This window comes from Cladophialophora carrionii (genome assembly GCF_000365165.1).
Source record: "Cladophialophora carrionii CBS 160.54 unplaced genomic scaffold supercont1.3, whole genome shotgun sequence".
Taxonomy (NCBI): domain Eukaryota; kingdom Fungi; phylum Ascomycota; class Eurotiomycetes; order Chaetothyriales; family Herpotrichiellaceae; genus Cladophialophora; species Cladophialophora carrionii.
The window spans coordinates 573,770-591,567 of record NW_008481828.1 but is presented as its reverse complement, the minus strand read 5'-3'; the positions used below and the strand labels follow the sequence as shown (position 1 = coordinate 591,567).

General features: G+C 54.6%; 7 protein-coding genes across 7 annotated transcripts; 5 read left to right on the top strand and 2 right to left on the bottom strand.

The window, feature by feature from the left end:
- Positions 1–173: 173 nt before the first annotated feature.
- G647_03599 (uncharacterized protein) lies at positions 174–2,399 on the bottom strand (the record flags this gene model as incomplete). The annotated part of the gene is made up of 1 exon (XM_008727944.1): positions 174–2,399. One exon carries the CDS (start codon positions 2,397–2,399, stop codon positions 174–176), a length of 2,226 nt encoding a protein of 741 aa, XP_008726166.1.
- A 1,037-nt stretch (positions 2,400–3,436) lies between these two features.
- G647_03598 (uncharacterized protein) lies at positions 3,437–3,949 on the top strand (the record flags this gene model as incomplete). The annotated part of the gene is made up of 1 exon (XM_008727943.1): positions 3,437–3,949. The coding sequence occupies one exon, from the start codon at positions 3,437–3,439 to the stop codon at positions 3,947–3,949; it is 513 nt and encodes a 170-aa protein (XP_008726165.1).
- A 391-nt stretch (positions 3,950–4,340) lies between these two features.
- G647_03597 (uncharacterized protein) lies at positions 4,341–7,487 on the top strand (the record flags this gene model as incomplete). The annotated part of the gene is made up of 1 exon (XM_008727942.1): positions 4,341–7,487. The coding sequence occupies one exon, from the start codon at positions 4,341–4,343 to the stop codon at positions 7,485–7,487; it is 3,147 nt and encodes a 1,048-aa protein (XP_008726164.1).
- Positions 7,488–7,972: 485 nt separating this feature from the next.
- Positions 7,973–9,001, top strand: G647_03596 (uncharacterized protein; the record flags this gene model as incomplete). Its single annotated transcript, XM_008727941.1, has 2 exons — positions 7,973–8,361; positions 8,431–9,001. The coding sequence occupies 2 exons, from the start codon at positions 7,973–7,975 to the stop codon at positions 8,999–9,001; spliced, it is 960 nt and encodes a 319-aa protein (XP_008726163.1).
- A 645-nt stretch (positions 9,002–9,646) lies between these two features.
- G647_03595 (uncharacterized protein) lies at positions 9,647–10,696 on the top strand (the record flags this gene model as incomplete). The annotated part of the gene is made up of 2 exons (XM_008727940.1): positions 9,647–9,960; positions 10,033–10,696. 2 exons carry the CDS (start codon positions 9,647–9,649, stop codon positions 10,694–10,696), a joined length of 978 nt encoding a protein of 325 aa, XP_008726162.1.
- Positions 10,697–12,004: 1,308 nt separating this feature from the next.
- G647_03594 (uncharacterized protein) lies at positions 12,005–15,077 on the top strand (the record flags this gene model as incomplete). The annotated part of the gene is made up of 4 exons (XM_008727939.1): positions 12,005–12,610; positions 12,659–13,354; positions 13,408–14,481; positions 14,544–15,077. 4 exons carry the CDS (start codon positions 12,005–12,007, stop codon positions 15,075–15,077), a joined length of 2,910 nt encoding a protein of 969 aa, XP_008726161.1.
- Positions 15,078–15,112: 35 nt separating this feature from the next.
- On the bottom strand, positions 15,113–17,359 carry G647_03593 (uncharacterized protein; the record flags this gene model as incomplete). The annotated part of the gene is made up of 6 exons (XM_008727938.1): positions 15,113–15,328; positions 15,392–15,623; positions 15,674–15,762; positions 15,811–16,735; positions 16,792–17,058; positions 17,109–17,359. The coding sequence occupies 6 exons, from the start codon at positions 17,357–17,359 to the stop codon at positions 15,113–15,115; spliced, it is 1,980 nt and encodes a 659-aa protein (XP_008726160.1).
- Between the last annotated feature and the right edge of the window lie 439 nt (positions 17,360–17,798).

Sequence of the window (17,798 nt, the reverse complement as noted above, 5' to 3'; positions counted from 1 at the left end):
CCAAGCTCCAGGCTCCAGGCTCCGAATCATACCCATAAGCCATGATGCCAGTCTCCACGCCACCCGTGCCTTTTGTTTGTGTCCTTGCTAAAGCTGAAGAAGAACCTCACTTCCATTCATTTCACTTAAATCTGACCACAGAGCAGCCTTTGATCATGCCTTCACGTGACGTCTCATTTCGCTTGTTCAGGCAAGTATGCACCTCCCGCGATGACCAGGTTCATGTTGGTGAACTTGACGGTGTAGACGGGACTCTGCTTTGTGAGGAACGCGCTGATCTGATCGCTGGTGACGACCGCATCTTTGGCGCGACGCTTGCCTCCTGCGATGCCTCCCACGCCTACGCCGGAAACGCCGCCCACACCAACACCAGCAGAGCCAGAAGACGTGCCGGATTGGAGATTGAAGTTGGATGGTGCGGAAGTGGCGGTTGCGGATTTCGGACCGCCACCCTCAGAACCTGCCTGCGTGGTGCCGTCGGTGGGTTTTGCGCCCGCCGCGCCACCTGCAGCACTGGACCCGCTGGCCTCTTTCGCCGGACCGGCAACATCCCACGCCCGCACTGTGCAATCAGCCCCTCCTGACACCAAGACCGTCGATTCGGCAGACCAGCTCAGAGACCAGATACCGCCCTTGCCGTGGCCGCGCATCTTCTTGAGGAGTCGGCCGGGGGCGAGATCCCACAGAAGAATGACGCCGGTATCGTCTGCGCTGGCTAGAATTTTGCCGTTCTTCGAACATGCCAATGCCGTGATCATGGAAGTGTGGCCTGTGAACATTCTCACCGGGTTGCCGTTGTTGAGGGCCCACATGCGTACCGTCTTGTCGCTGCTCGCGGTGAACACGTACGCGCTGTTGGGATGCCAGGCGATCACATCGACATCGTCATCATGGCCGGCGAGGATTCTCACTTGTCGGATCTTGTCGGTAAGCCAGATGCGAGCGGTCTTGTCGTGGCCTGCACTGGCGAAGTAGTGGCCGAAAGGACCCCAGGATACACTCCAGCAAGGACCGACGTGTCCTTTGTAGACCACGACGCATTGCCAGACGTGCAGAGACCACAGACGGATTGAGGCGTCGGCCGATGAGGAGAGCAGCCATTGGGGCGACGTATCGGCAGTTGCACCTTCAGTAGGGTTATCGTCAGCGGGATTGACTGTCGCCGGTGCGAACGAGACGGTGTACACGGGTCCAGAATGACCGATCAATCGCTGAGAATTCTGCTTCTGACCGTTCGGTCCTGCTGGGCCAAGCGCACTTCCATCCAAGGTCCAGACGCGAATGTAGGACTCAGAAGTTCCGGCCGCCACGAGCTTCTGGTCGCCGCTGAAGTCCAAGCAGTTGATGCTGTCGTGGGTATTGTGGAAGGTGTACATCACCACACTCAGACCAGGTCCAATGCCACCTGTGCGCGTCTCGATCTTGAGACGATCACGGTTTTCGCGAATCTTCTGCACTTCCATTGCCACATCACGGGCTGTGCTTGGCGGGTATGGGATCTCAGAGCGGCTGGGTCCTTCGTCTTCATCTTCTTGTTTGATGTTGACGAGCTCGTGGGTTTGGACTAACGTAGGTTGGCCAGGCACGGGAGGACACTTCAAGTCGAGTTCTTCCAGATCGCCCCGCACGTCTTCTTCAGCATCTTTCTCCATGGGCAGTTTGCCGAGTTTCAGAGTTGCCAGGTTGTTGCCGACGGTTGGATCGGTAGAGGACACGGCGTTGCCAGGTCGATGACCAGGGATACCTTCGTCTTCGGCAGGCATGTCTTGGCCGTCTATGCCGCGTTGAATCACACTCGCGAAGCTGAAACGGTCATCGGCGCCGCGGTCGGTCTGACGGAGGTCCATATTGTTTTCGACAATGGAGATGAAGAGCTTGTAGCCTTGTTGAGGAAGAGACTCCAGGAACTGCATGAAGTAGACGTACGCAGCACTACTAAGGGCCAGCCGATACTTATTGTCTCGGTAGATTTTGGCGACTTTGTCCTGGTCGCTGTGCTCAGGCAGAGTGATGTGTTCGAGACCTCTCAAGTCATATTCGTGCTCCTTGCGAAAGTCTTCGGCAAATTTCTGGAACAGACGTTGCGCCTCCTTAGGGTAAAATTGCTTGACGAGGTCGAGGTAGGAGTAGACAAAGATCGGCCACAGCAAGCGTCTGATTTCGGGTTTGTAGATGTCGAGAGCATCGTCGGTCCAGGCACGGAGACGAAGAAACATCTCGTAGTATCGAGGCGGACCCGTAGGCTGCGGTCGGAGTTCTCCATCTTTGGGGACTTCCTGGTTGGAAGACTCGGCGCGCAGAGTGGCTTCGGTGCGATGGTATCCTTTCTTTGCAAGGTAGTCGATGACCTGGGAGAACACGTTAGTCAAGGCCAACAGGATTGATACAGATAAAGACATGCGTCAAGTTGAAACGTAGGCGGAGCTTTGGAATCATCCCGAACGGCCTCTTCCCCAGTGACACTTTCTTGCTCAGTGGACTCATCGCTGAGGTGAGGTGAACCCATCGCAGCAACTGGTGCATAGGGTGCCGTCTGCTCAACAGCTTGTTGAGACTCCTCAGGAAGTTTCGAACACTCCCCCATTTTGAAGACAAAGAATGGATGGAGAGGACAGAGGTTTGTGGAGGTCCCGACTGGTTGAGGTAAAGAAGAGATCAAAGTCGCCCCGATTTTTCATTCACACTTTTGTGGCAGGCGTGGAAAGCGAGGGAAAGTCCTTTTGTACCGCACCTTCGACCAAGGCAACAGACATTGGAAGCGGACTGTTGAGACATTCTTCATCCGCAGGCCAGACCTCGCCGAGCCCAAGACATCACAAAATCTTTCTCAGTTGTGATTCCTTTGCTAGAAATGTGGCCGACCGCAACTCGTTTCCTCTCACCGAAGTTGGGCCTCAAGAGAAAGCAGAACACTGGGGATGAAAGAGCAGATCACTCACAATCTGGTTGAGGTTCTGCTGGGACATGCCACTGGAGGCTCCTGTCGTGGCAGGCGCAGGCGCTGATGATGCAGATCCAGATCCGCTGGCGACGCCGTTCACCAGAGGCGCGGTGGAGGCATTGACAAGAGGGCCATTGGGACCAGTGCTTGCGCTTCGTGGCGCTGGGCTGGGCGCCGACATTTTGGCTGTGTGATCATGCACAGCTTGACAATAGCGACCCAGTCGATATCAAGAGTTGCGACAACTGGTGTTGCACGAAGACAAGAAGATGAAGTTTGTCTGAAGAGTGATTGACCTGCAAGGCGACGACGTGAATGCCATACGCCGCTTTACCTGTCTTAGCGTCTTCGGCTAAGTTACTATGTACAGCACTGGCAGTAAGGTGCTGTCTTTGAGGCAGCGAGGTCGCTTCACCACGAACTCCTCCTCACGACTTTCTCTGCTGAGTTGGTGTCGGACAATGTGCAAACAGTGGGTACAACATCTGCGCCAATATGCCAGACGCCGATATGGAGGATGAGTCACCGAAAGGAGGCGAGGGCGAGGTCCCGGTCTTTACACCTGCAACTCGCATTGCTGAATTGAACGACATTGATCGGTCTGTCTCTACACTGCTCTCAGCGGCATCCGATGCCATCGCCATTCTCTCAAATGCGCCGTCGAGTGAAAAGCACGAGGCGGCTCTTCGAAACGCCACAAGCGCTCGAGCAGCGTTTTCAACAGCCGCTGAGACATATTTCTCTACACTCTCCTCTATCGAAGTTCGACTCCGCCGCCAAGTCTATGCATTGGAGGAAGCGGAGCTCATCAGGCCCGGGGATGAAAAGGACGCAAGAAGAGGACGAGCACCGGGTGGTGACAACAATCTGGTCAGAGTCGGTGGTGGTCCTCTTGATCCAAGCTGGCTGAATGCTAGAGCCAGTGACAAGGTTGGCGTTGGGATGAAGAAGGAACTTCTGGCGCAAGCGCGGGAATGGGTCGAACGCCATGGCAAGGACTCTGCTTGAAGGTTAGGGCTGTCAGCTTGGAGAAGACATGAGGTAACAACCCTCCACGGGCAAAAGCTACGAGCCATCGAGCCATCTGGTGCCGGTTTGCGGCGGCCCAAGAAGGCGCCGCTACGGCAGATGAATGCTACGCACAGTGGTGCTGGAATCGTAAAACCGCAATGAACAATCAAACAACTTCGCTTTTCATTTTCTTGTAGTTTCCAATGCTTGACTCTGCCGTCGACGAAGAGACACGCCAGCAACGACCCAATCATGTCGAAGCTTGGCAAATGCCCAAGTCGCGACTTCAGACTTTCAACTCTCCATCTTCCACCGGCACTCACCTTTTCTTGGACATATACCTCAATTTTAGACTAGACGGGGCCCATGTCACCGCACCTCCTTGATCATGGATAGTATTAGTGTCGATGAGGTCGATGCCAACCCGAAAAGACCGGGTATCCGCCGGGAGACTTCGACACCCGCACCACCACCCCCTCCATCACAACCGCCGCCAGCTCCTCCGCCATCCTCAGATCCGACAGACTCGCTGAGCCTTCCTCAATTGAGGCAACTGGTCAGCCAGTTCCCCAAATCGGAAGCAACGCCATATTCGTTCCAGTATAAGGACGCCGAAGACTTTGAGTCTGAAATCGATGAGTGGTTCCATTACACTGAGCTTGACCAGGACCGACAGTATCTGCTCGCTTCTTTGGAGGCTTTCGAAGCCAAATGGACGCTATTCTGCCAAGCGGAAGGAATCTCAGACGATTCAAAATGGTCAGCTGTGAGCGATGACCAGCGGCAAAGATTTGCCTCAAGCTTGATCAACGACCTCGCAGATCGAGACTATGCGCCACGGGTGGATGCCTTGTCCTGCATTTATTACATTCTAATGGGCACCTGGGGTACAACATCAGGCGTAGAGACGAAGGGGGCATCGACTGAGGACGACAACGAGGCAGATAACGAGCGGTCAAATCTCATCCAGATTGAGTGGATGCATAAAGGGGCCGATATTGTCCAGCAAGCTTTACTCATTCCCCCAATCCACAACTGTTTGATTCAGGCATCACATGCGCCCGACTCCGTCCGTTCTCCGCAGTCCGTCGATGTCGAGGACGCTTCCGAAGGAGCCTTCGGCGAGGACGATTACCGAGAACTCAGTCTGTGCCTGTCCTGCTTCTATCTCTTGATTGAGTCGGCGAGGGTCCGAACGGATACAGCTGCTGGACAGGCTATCCGACAGTCCATATCTTCTTTACAGCTCAGCTTTCTTGTCTTCCTTGTTGGCATGATTTCACGATTACGATGGGATGAAACGTATAATATACCCCTCATGCATGCGCTGCAATTGTTCTGGAAGTCCATTCTCCTATTGTTTGGGAATGTTTCCAATCACCTTGAAAAAATTAAAAGCATACTTCAGCCGCGCGAGGATCCCTTCTCGGCGGATGCCGCGCACCCGAAGCTCACAGCGTCTCCCCTGGATTACCACGCATTTCGTCAAGAGATCACCTCGAAATACCCGGCCTACAATCCTCCACCTAACATCATACCCTTGGAGCTTGAGCAGAAGACCATGCTTCCGCCGCTGACAACAAATTCGCGGAACGACGTCTCCAATGTCGCGAGTTCAACTCTGCCTGGCGCAAGATCAATCCTCCATCAACCTGTCCACATCGCCACACCCGCACCTTCTCCGCCTCCGTCTCCCATTGGCCCCGGTGGCAAAGCTGGTAAGAAACAGAATTACCAAACCAATCAGAATTTTCCGTTTCTATACCCCCCCCTTGATAGCACCAGTGACAACATCGGCGGAAAAGGCTCCACGCAGATACAAGACATGATGGTGGGCAAGAAATGGGAAGGTAGTGATGTTCCGCTCTCAATCATTGAAGCCGGAGAGCTGTTCGCCAGTCGTATGAGGATGACGCGAGCGATGCGCCAGCTTTGGAAAGAACGGGATTTGTTCCTGAAGTATGAAAGGGGTTGGAAAGGTGATTTCAAGGACGCAGCGAAGGGTGAGAAGGATGGGAAAAGCGAAGAGGAGCAAGGACTCGACGGTCTGGAGGACTCCGATCTACGGTCGCGCATGCTGGCCGTTGACGATTTCTTCCACTACGCTCTTCCCGACTTGCAGTCCTTGGTCATCGTCATGATGAAAGTCATGCTCACGAACGTACAAGACATTGCCGTTCGAAATGGCGGCGCGCAAGAATCCGCGCAATCAGGCGGACTCAATCGTACCAAGTCGAACTCGAACATGGCTCAAAACCAAACCCTGCCTATCCCTCCACCACCTCCTCGACCGAACGAAATGACGCTGGAAGATTTGGACAATGTCCGCTCCCGAGAGATCAGCCAGAAAGCCATCTCAGGTGCCATATTTCTGCTGCTAAAGTGGTTCAAGGTCTCCCACGTTTTGAAGTTCGAGTACATGACGCAACTGCTTCTGGATTCAAACTACGTGCAACTGACGTTGAAGTACTTCGCCCATCAAAACCTGGAGGACCTCGTGTCATTCAAGTACGATCGCGACGACTTGAGTGTATGGCACTACTGCCACGTCCATTCAGACCACCCACCGCTCTCACCCACTAGCCCGGACGAGAGATCAGAAGCATCAGACGGCGATGAAGCCGTTCCGCCACCCATTGCACGCCACAGACGCTCACCCACGGCCAACTCGGGTGGTCAACCTCCCAACGAACAGACTCAAGATGTACAACAGCAACAACCCCCTGATCAAGGCCGCCCTTCGGTCGACGAGCTCGGTAACCCCCTGGGTCCGATCCCTCAGACTCCGATAACAACCTTTTCATTCCGCCAATTCCAAACGTCGATCCACCTGTTGCGAGTTCTCCAGAAACTCACGCGCGGCAAATCGCACCGCATCCTCTTCCTTGTACAGTTTAAGTCGTCGCAGATTCTGCGTCGCGTGCTGCGCGTCCCTGACCCGACATTGCGACTCTACGTGCTAAAATTGTTCAAATCGCAAGTCCCCTATTGCGGTCGCAAATGGCGCCAAAGCAACATGCGCGTCATCACGGCCATTTATTTACACTGCCGCCCTGAGCTCCGCGACGAATGGCTCGCAGGCATGCACGATGCCAACGTGGAAGGCGAAGTGGACGAAGCTGTACCCTTAGAATGGGCACTCCGTGGCCTGACGTTCTGGTGGCAGAAGCGGCGATACCCCGACGTCACGCGTAAGGGCAAGAAAGGGACAGAGGCAAAGGCGGCAGAAGAGGAGGATGATTTGCATGATATTGATGATGACGAGCGGGACTTTTTCCAGAGGGAGCTGGATGCACTCGGCTGGGGGCTTGCGGCGTTGAGGGTTGCGGATGGGGAGGATGTGGTCTTTGGGGAGGAGGCAGGTGTCAATGGCGCGCACGGCGTCATTAATGGTGTTACGAACAACGTTGTTGACACAGGGGTACCGCAGCCTGCCACCTCAGCGGGAGAGACGCGAACGCCGCAGACGCCGGTACCGCAACCGCAGTGGGTCGTCGCGGATGCGGCGGCGCTGGATAACTGGCAGAATAGCTAGAGACTTCTTCACGAAGTTTACGCGGCGCGGAGAGGAGGAGACGGTGCGTCTGGGCCAGGGTTTGATGCCGATGTGGATGTTGAAGAACTCGATCTCTCAGAGGGTTTAAGCGGGTCAAATGATACCGAGCGATGTCGGGACGGTGTATCAAATTACAGGGCGAACGCGGCACTGGCCGATACGTCGGTAAATCTGGACTGGTGGGAGCCTGGTCAGTGAACGCAGCGACCGCCGAAGCTGTAAGGATTCGGAGCCAGGCCTTCTGACTGTAAGTTCCATGAAGAACACGGTGCAGAACCCAAGTGAAGTGAATCTCTCATGTGACAGGCCTGATGTTGAAGACTCGATTCTTCGACAGCGGCTATTGGGACACTCTTGGCAGTACCTGCTCATACTTCTTTCTTCAGTCGTCAAATGTCATTTCCCTGGACTCCCTTCTGCTCCCGAGTCTTGAGATTCGGTTCCTGCCCCAAGACGCGGTTGACATGGCGCGAGGTCTCTCACAAGAAATGAGGAGAGAAAAGCGTAGAGCCCAGCGACAGCGCCAGAAAGCCAGAAGACGCGAGCGAGCTCAGCACAGCCAAAGCCTCCAGCAGCAGTCGAACAAGCTCTCCGAGGAGACGAAGGTGAAGGCGGAGGAGATCGGGCAAGAGCAGGACATGACAGAGAACCAGCAACCAAAGCTAGAGGAGGTCGACAACGAACAGACCGGCAAGATGAAGCAAGAGCCGCAATCTCAGCCAGCAGAACCGGCGAAGGCGAAGACTGTCCCTATGTCTGCAGATGACTGGCATCCCTCAAAGCTCCCCTCTGACCTCCGTCACCTTCACTTCGGCAGCGCCACGTCCAACTCCAGATCCTTCAGCGTCAAAGAGTAAGTGCCCGCCTCCTTTCCGGCCACGTAGTGCACCGTGCCTAATGGTACCACGCTTACACCAAGCAGCCACCATCTCGACCTCGTCGCCGCCGGCGGAAAGGACTTCTGCCACAAGCTAGAGGCCTTTAGCTGCGACAAACATGTCCAAGGTCACGATCTGACGGACGCAGCGATCACGCGCCTCGCGATGGCATGTCCGAACCTCCAGACCGCCAAACTCACCTCCACGACCAAGTTGACCGACGAATCTGTCCTGGCTTTTCTGACACATTGCCCGGGTCTGCGCACCCTCAGCATTATCGGCAACTATCCGACCAAAGGCAATATCACGGGCAAGCTAGCGTTCGCGGACCTCAAACAGAACAAGGCTTTGGGCAGGAATCTGCACACACTCAAACTGGTGGATCAGCGGGTCGGTCAAGACGACGTGATGCGTCTGTCGCGAGCACGCAAGAATCTCGTCGTCTGGGAGGGATACGTCGTAGGGCATGCCGGGGAGGTTGTCCTTGATGATAGGGACTTGTTGGAGTCCGAGTCTGAGGACGAGTATCAGGGTGAGTACGAGTACGGCGACGGGTTGACGTACTGGGACATTCAGGACGCTCTCCCTGAATGGGAGCGCTGGCATCACTGGTAGCGGCACCCTCGGCGTGCTTTCTCACACAAGGCTCATGCATATGGTCTTTGGTGTTATTCTCTTTCGGGCATGAAGTAGGCGCGGTGTACGCGGAAGGAGAAAATGAGAAAGAGAGCACAGGGATGGCGCACAAGCTTGCTGCGAAGGGGACGAGCCGAGCGAAGGTCCGGAACTCGTTTATTCTCCTGTATGATACATCCCAGAAGCCTTAATGGGCAGAGACATGGCAATTGTGGTACTTCGTCTGTAATAGTCCATTTCTTGACCAGCCTGTGTACTCGTACTCGACTAAGATGGATCCAGAGAAATACTAATCACGTAGCCTTATGATGTTTCAGCCTCGTCAGCCTCGGTCCCGCGCGGAGCCTTGTCGGCTGCCCGCGATTTGAAGCTGTCACTGGCACGCAACGCTGATTACGGCCGTTGACACCGGGCCGTGAGACTCGGCCGTTGCTTGCTCTACACGAGCATCGAGGCCGGGTATATGCTTCACGAGGTCTTATATACAAAGGCTTCCCTTTCTCAGATCCCGATTCCTGCATCTCCGTGATCCTGCCTTCTTACGACCCTCCACACTATTCATCTCCCATTGTTCTTGTGTGTACCTGACACCCACTCACTCATTCACTCGCGCGGAAAGCCACAATGCCACTCCAACCCTCCGAATACCTCTCCTCCGTGTGGAAGCCCGACCTCTTCCGGGACAAGGTCGTTTTTTGCACCGGCGGAAACGGCTCCATATGCAGTGCCCAGGTCCGCGCACTGGTGCACCTGGGCGCGAACGCGTGCATTGTCGGACGAAATAAAGAAAAGACCGAAACGGTTGCCAGAGATATAGAGACGGCACGACCGGGGAGTAAAGTACTAGGCATCGGGAACATAGACGTGCGGAGCGTGGAGAGCCTGCAGAAGTCGGTGGACGAATGTGTGAGGGTATTCGGCGGGATTGATTTCTTGATGTAAGTGACGACGCTTCAGCCAACCCTTGGTTATCGAGCGAGCGAGCCAGTGTTGACGACGTGACGGAACAGCGCAGGTGCAGCCGGCAACTTCCTGGCGCCTCTCGCCCAAATGTCCACCAATGCCTTCAAATCCGTCATGGACATCGACATCCTCGGGTCCTACAACATCACGAAACTCTGCCTCCCGCATCTCGTCGCCTCGGTCAAGAAACACAATGCCACGTCTACGCTTCCCAAATCAGCCTCGGAAACGTCCGGTCCAGGAGGCCGTATCATCTACGTTAGCGCAACGATTCACTATACGGGCCTGCCGCTGCAGACGCATGTGTCGGTCGCTAAAGCTGGTGTTGATGCCCTCAGCGCAAACGTGGCGATCGAGTACGGGCCCTTGGGCGTGACTTCCAACATCATCGCACCTGGGCCCATTGCAGGAACAGAAGGGATGGATCGCCTGTCAAAGAAACACAAAGCGGGAGGTTCGTCGCAACCTGGAAAGCGCATCCCAGTCGGACGCTGGGGTTCGATCAAAGAAATTGCCGATGCGACGGTGTTCTTGTTCAGTGATGCTGCCAACTACGTCAATGGCGATAGGCTGGTGGTCGACGGCGGTGCGTGGCATGTCAATGCCGGGTCGCCTGGTGGGGACTTTGAATATCCCGACTTCATTCTTAGCGGGGCCGAGGTCGATGGTGTTGGGGGGATGAAGAAAAAGAAGGAGGGTGCGAAGCTGTGAGCGAAGAATAATGTCTGTTGGCATCTTTGTTTGGGTGAACGGTACCTAGGAGGCACCGTTGGCGGTATCATCATGTCAGAGGCTCAGCAGTATATGACCCGAGCGTCGACCCTTTGACCTCGATGGTAGCAAATCGCGCGAGGCATCGAATGACTAGGTGACGACCCTGCTGTAAGGTCGAGGAAGCCCTTGCTCTCGGCTGAGCACCATTACTGCAGCTTGACGGAATGGAACACGTCGAGAATTTCTGGCCCTGTGTGAAAATAGCACAGTCAATGAGTGCCTGAGCGTCGGTCGCGTGGAGACTTAGCGGACGGAACCTCGACCCACGTGCCGTAATTAATCCTTCCCGATCATTTACTTTTCTTACCTCAACCTCGTCCTTTCCAATACCTGCGCCGATGACTGTCTGATTGTTTCCTGTGCTGCTACCTGCTGCGGTGAGCTGCTGTGCCGGGTGGCAGGCGCTATCATGGAGACAGCTGGGGAAGCTACGACCATGCCGAGGGACTCAGAATCTTCTCAGAATCTTTTTACCATGCAATTGACATTCGCTGCACCACGGAATCGACAATACGCGAGGAACACAATCTCCTCTCCTAGCCTGATGTATTGCGCCCTCTCTGCGCCCGACATGGCACAGAAATGCGGGTTGACGCCGTCGGGCTCTGTGCCACCCGCTTTAACAGCCTCACTGCAAGATGGCGAGACCTGCGGCTTCGGCTAGGCTTTCCCAGCTTCTCAAGCCACTTCCAACAGAAGGCATCGAGAGACACCTAGCTGCACAGGCCACGACCACCTCCCCTCCCCTCTGCTGGCCGCCGTTGGCCATCCAGCCTCCGGGCGCCACCTTATCGATAGCTCTCTCCCATCCTCCCGGGGTCTCAACCAGGACGACACTCGGCATTCGGGCTGTGTCTGGGCACCCTGAATGCTCGCTCCCAGCTGAGGCTCTTTGGCCTACTCACGTGCCACTGTCTCACATTTCATCACATCCTGGCTGGCGCTACTGCGCACCTCAGAGCCCAGTGGTCCACCAGTTCGACCCTTCCTCCCACCCATGCCCAGCCAGGCAACGATACAAGGCAAACAATGATGGTCCAGGGCGGCGAGCTAGAGTCATCATTCGCTTTCAAAGTCTACCACTACATTACCTGGAGTTCTCGCAAATACCATCTTTGTAAATAGAGATCGCACACACGCTTGCTTAACCGGCTTTGGGGCTCCCCACAGGCCCAGCCTTTTCTGGCAAAATCCTGACCAACATTAGCGGCAAGGCTGGGTGCCAAACGGCTGGCGTTACGAACCATGCCGCTGATCCAGGAAGTTGCGCGTTTGTGGGCGGAACTGCTTGAGAGGAGGGATCACGCGTTTCTCATTCAAGAAATCCTTGGTCGAGTATGGCCGAGAAGTCTGCGGGATTCTCAAGTGATCGACGAAGGCTTCTTGAAAGACGTTGTTCTATTGAAAACTATCTTCGACGTTCAACGCACGCGCATGCGCTACGATCCATCATACAGTTACCAGCCTTCGGACGGCTTCCTGATCTCAGTTAACGGCCTGGTCGACTGCCTCGACTGTCTCTTAGGAGTCGCACCGGCAATAGCCCGCAATCCCCGGATCTCACAAAACATCCGCAACATCTCCCTCAATATTCTTCAACAAACCCTTGTCTCCGGCTTCCGAGCGTCTCTCCTTGCGATTGAGCGATTGAGCAATCCCGTACATTCCGATCCGAGGGTTTCTCGACTCGAAGCCTGCGTTGACCGTTGGATCTCATACGGGTTTCCTGTGGGCGGTGGAGAAAGGAGCTCACATATCTTTCGAAACGCCATTGAGAGTCTTCGCGGTACCCAGGAATCTGAGAGCAGTTGCGACGAGCATGTCCCACTTGATAGACCGGATCGCCCAGGTGTGAGTTGATGTCCAAATGAAGGCAAGATTACAGTGCTGATAATACAGTTTGCTCTCGATTTCAATATGACGAGGTGTGTATCTCAGGCGATAAGCTGCATCACCCGACGATGCGGCCAGGCATTCAGGAGTGCTCTTCTTCTGCTGGATCTTCGACTCATGATCATGGCTGAATGCTACCACCAAGTGAATGCCAATACGTATCAATGTGAGTCCAATAGTTCCTCGGGCTCGACGTCCAGAATCTCAGACACAACGGCTTCCTCGCACGACATGAGAACGATCCTCAACAAGTGGAATGAACTCGGCACTCAGCTACAAGACTTCATGAACACAAGTGCACCCGATGGAAGTTATCCGCTTTCCTCCTTTACCGACTTTGCGGATGCCGTTGAACCCGGTCCCCCGTCTTGCGACGAGCCAATTGAGCAGATTCTGAGTTGGACGGGACAGGATCTCAGCGTCACAATCCTCGCGGGCATTCTCAGAATACAACCTTCTGTATACACCAAGATTTGTCAGGAGCTTCGACTCCGAAACTCCCTCGTCTTCGACACACATGGAGATCTACAGACCATTTTCAGCCAGTTGACCGCACAGATTCAATCATGGGTGTCACGAGCCGGACCTAGGGAGGTTCTCGATTCGCCCGCGCAACACGACGTCTACATACTGGAATGTAGCGAACTTCATCCCATTGAGTACGACACATTTATGGAGCATATCAATGGCCAGGCCAGAGAGGTAAGGGTCAAATGCACAAGCCCCAAGTCGAAAAGACCACTGATATGCGCCAGGCCTTGCGGAGCGGTCAACATGTTATTGACCATGACCTGTACTTTCAGTGCCCCTTCCACCGGTCACCTGCACCATATGTTCGGAAAGCACGCAGAATAACCCCGTTGAGTGAAATCTCTAGAGCGCTGCAAAGAATCGTTCACTCACCGGCCGCGATGAACGACCATCCAGCCAGTGCTGCGGCTATCTCTGATGATCTGGAATTTTCCTACAATGAGCCCGAGCATGTTGAAAGTTCAAACCGGTCAACTGCGAGCAGGGCGTTGTCCTCAAATCAGCATGAGAACGCGACAGTCCCTACGACCTCGACACCCGTGCCACTACCAGATGCATCACCGTCGCTTCGCCCGCCCACTACTGGCAGGGCGACTATGCGAAGCAGGGCCCTTACTACCCTGGGACGGTGGATCAACTCAGCACACAACCGCAGCCAGTCCGAGTCCGCCACAAGCCCGCACATGTCTGAATTGTGGCATGCGCTCAGTCCCGACGCTTCAAACTTGATTGTCTGGTCTCGCCACAGAATCTGTCGCAAACCACTGGCGAACGATACTTGGAGTCAAGAACAGTTCTTGGACCATATCATACTTGCCGCCACAGGGACCACTCACTTCGCCGCGGTCAGCCAAGGGACGGGGGGTTATCAACTGTCTCTTTTTGATGCAACAGGAGGGCCTGCAGGGCAATCCATGATGCGTCTCGATAAGTGTCCCAGAAGTCTGTGCTTTTCTAACGATGGATCCAAGCTGGCTGTAGGCACAGCTTTTGAAGTGAGGATCGTTTCGACAAGCCGGGCCGACTGGGCTCACCGCTATCGCAGGTACAGGTTAATCCCGCCCTCAACAAGCGAGGAACTTGACCGAGGATCTTCGAGCCAGTCAACCCAAGATTCGTGGAACGGACAAGAGCTGCACAGCCAAGCTTCGTCCTTTTCTCCAGACCGGCAACAGCTCTTGGTGGCCACACAGTATGGCCACGAAGAATGCACCATCCTCCTGTGGCTCTACGATCTCGGAGCAAGAGGAGATCGACGAACTCTGCCTCCATATTCCTTCAGAAAGACACTCAGCATGGTAAGTCATGCGCAATCTGGAGAACTTGTCCTCACTTGGGCTTTGCAGCTAACACCTATCAGGTCGCACCAGACGCTGGTTTGACAGCGATACCTTGCTTTCACAGAAGCGGTCAAACCACTTACATCTTTTGCAGGGCTGCGGCGCATCACAGACGACCCAGGGTCGAGAGGATCATGCCTCCCGCTCCAGGCGGGGGCACTAGGTCTAGAGAGTCCGAGCAGATAACCGGCACAGAGGTCTTCATCGATCGTGTGCATACGGCAGTTCCCATATCCGGTGAAGCACCTCGATTTCTCTTGGTCAATGAAAGCAATGAAATATACCTTGTCCGCCGAATCGACGACGTGAGGGCTTGGGCTGCAGAACGAATCCGCATTGACCTCCCCAGACGTCCTGCTTCTGAGCAGGGTGGGGGATGGAGAGTCTCTGTCGCGCCTCTCAGCGCTAGCAATATCACTGCCTTCTATATCTATCAGGGTCAGGGTCACCTTGTTCGATATGACGCCTCAAGGTCTCCGCGAGAACAGTCAGAGGTCGTCTCGCTGGATGCGTTCAACCCAGGGGCTGTGGATATTGTGGCGGAAGCTACATAGCATAAATGCAACCGAAGCCTAGCTGAGATGTCCCATCACTTGAGCCATACCCAAATCCATTCACCTGTCTTGACGATTTTTGTTGACAAATTGTCCTCCTTTCCGAATGCAAGCTTGTCCCGACCATACTTCTCATCCGTCAAATCCACCATCACAGGGTGTCGGAGATACAATGTTGGCTGCAAATGAGGGAGGATCTGACGATGCAGATGCCAACGATAGAGGACACAGAGAGCAACGAATATGAAGACCTGCGGCTGGTCAGACTCCGGCACTTCCAGAATGAAACACGTCCCGTGATTTGGCAGACTTACGCTGATGTACGACGCAACAAAATCCGCGCCGCTGAAGGGGGAGACCGACCGCCAGCCATTGAAGAGTATCAACATCGTGCAGCCGAAGAGTGCACAGCACGTCCGCAATGGCTGCCAGTTTGAGCGATATGGATAGGTCATGGTTGTCTTCTGCCTAGAGTATGCTCTGAGGTCTTGCCCAGGATCGATCGAAGCTCGTGGGATGCGGGCTGCGCCGGATGCTAGTTTCATGCTTCCATCATTCATCAGTCGAAGGCCCTGACAAGAGGACCGAGTACTTACAAGCTTTTGAATCTGAGAAACGTCACACAGGTCACTGCATACACAACAAGCATTGAAACTGTGGAGTTGAGGGCCAGCCGCCCCAGTTGCTTCCAGTTGTTAGCTGCGAAGAAGGCTGAAGATCGTTATGGACTTACGTGCGATGGAGTTTTGCCCGCGGCCAGATATCCAAGAAAGCCGAAAAGCCAGCTTAAGAACACGGCGTTGCGGGGGACGCCCTGGGATCCTGTCTCCTGCAAACGCCCCTGGAACTTCCGAAGAAATCTCGGCCACGCCTTTTCGGAGAGTGCAAGCGCATGCAGAATGCGCGATGACAGGTACAGGGAATTGATGCCCGAGGATGTGGCCGAGAGAATGAAGAACCCGTTGAAGAATCTCGGCCAGAACGTCTTCCCTGCTCGTATCGCTGCCAGCACGAAGGCTGAATGAGTGCCGTTATCCAAGGCCGAGATTTCTCGGTTGACCAGAAGGGGCTCGTCATAAGGAACGTTCAGTCCGACGGTGAAGGTCGCCAAGCTGTACAGCAGAATGATTCTCATGGCAATCTTGCGGCTGGAAATCTTGACGCCTTCAAATGTGCGCAGCTCTCGGTTTTCTGCGGCCGTGACCGTAACCGCTTCGAATCCGATCATCGAGAAGATGGTCAACGTCATGGCGGACCAAACGCCTGCAAGATGTCCCCAGCCTCCGGTCTCCTCATCACCACTTGGTGTTATCCAAGCACGCGAAATGAATCCCCATGGGTCGTTGTAGAAGCGAAAGTGGGTTCCGGTCTCGATATTGATACCAATGTTGAACAGTATCAACCCAACGATGAACACCATTTTCATAAGGCCGATCCAGTATTCGATTTCACCAAACCATCGCACTCGAACGAGGTTGACAGCGAGTGTGAGGACAAGGAATATAGATATCCAGACCGCGGGGTTGACATCACTCGTCGACCACTTGAGCGACGGCTCCGGGTAGTCCAACCTCTGAAGGTCTGCTGGGCTGAAGCCGAATTGGAACAAACCGGCAACTCCTTGCAATTCAGCCGCGATGATAACAACCCAGGCAAACCTGCTTCCGTCAATAACAGATGCCCTTGCCAATGGACAGAGGTGAAGGCAACTCACCAGGACATCCACCCGACGGCATATCCTATTGACTGGTCGAAGAAACGACATGGTAATTCGAACAGCGCGCCCGGGACTGGAAAAAGAGCAGTCATCTCGCCAAGGGCCGCTTGCACCGACCATACGATCGATCCCATCAGGGGATATGCCAGCCATGCCATTCCAGGCCCAGCAAGATTTATGATTCTACCGTTCTGGAGGAAGAGGCCAATACCAATGACACACGAAAACGCGATCATATTGACATGCCGCTCCCCAAGATCGCGTCTGCGTCTGGATCAGTGGACGTCTAGGTCCTCAAGCTGCGTATAACTTACCTCAGTGATGTATTGACTCGCTCCTCGCCAGAATCATCATGAGCATCAATATCAGCATAATCGACCGGTTCATCGCCTCCATCTGAACGCTGTGTATGCTCAGAACCCCGTCGAGACTCAATCACAACAGCGTGAGGCTGCAGGCCATTCGCTGCTAGTTCCCCTTGCGAGGAAGACCCTCGTGAGCTCGAAACCTCTCCATTGTTGCTGTGTACAGTTGTTAGAGGGTATTCATCGTGAGTAGTGGCCATGATCGCACGTAGTGACAGTGCCGGAACGAGTCAACATTGAGCGTCCCATTACTTAGCAGACAGGAGGTCGATTCTTAACCTGACGGACTTCCGGCCACGGTTTGCGGCTCAAGACCCCTGAAACAGCTGCCTATGTTCAAGGCGGCTGCAACCAAAGGTCCGCGACCCAAGGCAGAACTGGACAGCCACTCTCCACGGCGCCAGAATAGGCAAGCAAGGCATCTTGCTGGCGAGAGTCAGTCGGGCGCTCGTATTGAGGACCCACATGTTTTAAATCGCTGCAGGAGGGCGACGTTGTCACATCTTCCATGGGCCGTGATTGGACAAGTGGCGTTCCACCACTTTCAGCCTGACCGTCTGTGCGACCACCACCAGGATCTTTGGTGCCGTCCCAGGGCAAATATCGAGCCAGGAGGTCGAGTAGCCTCATGGGCGTTAT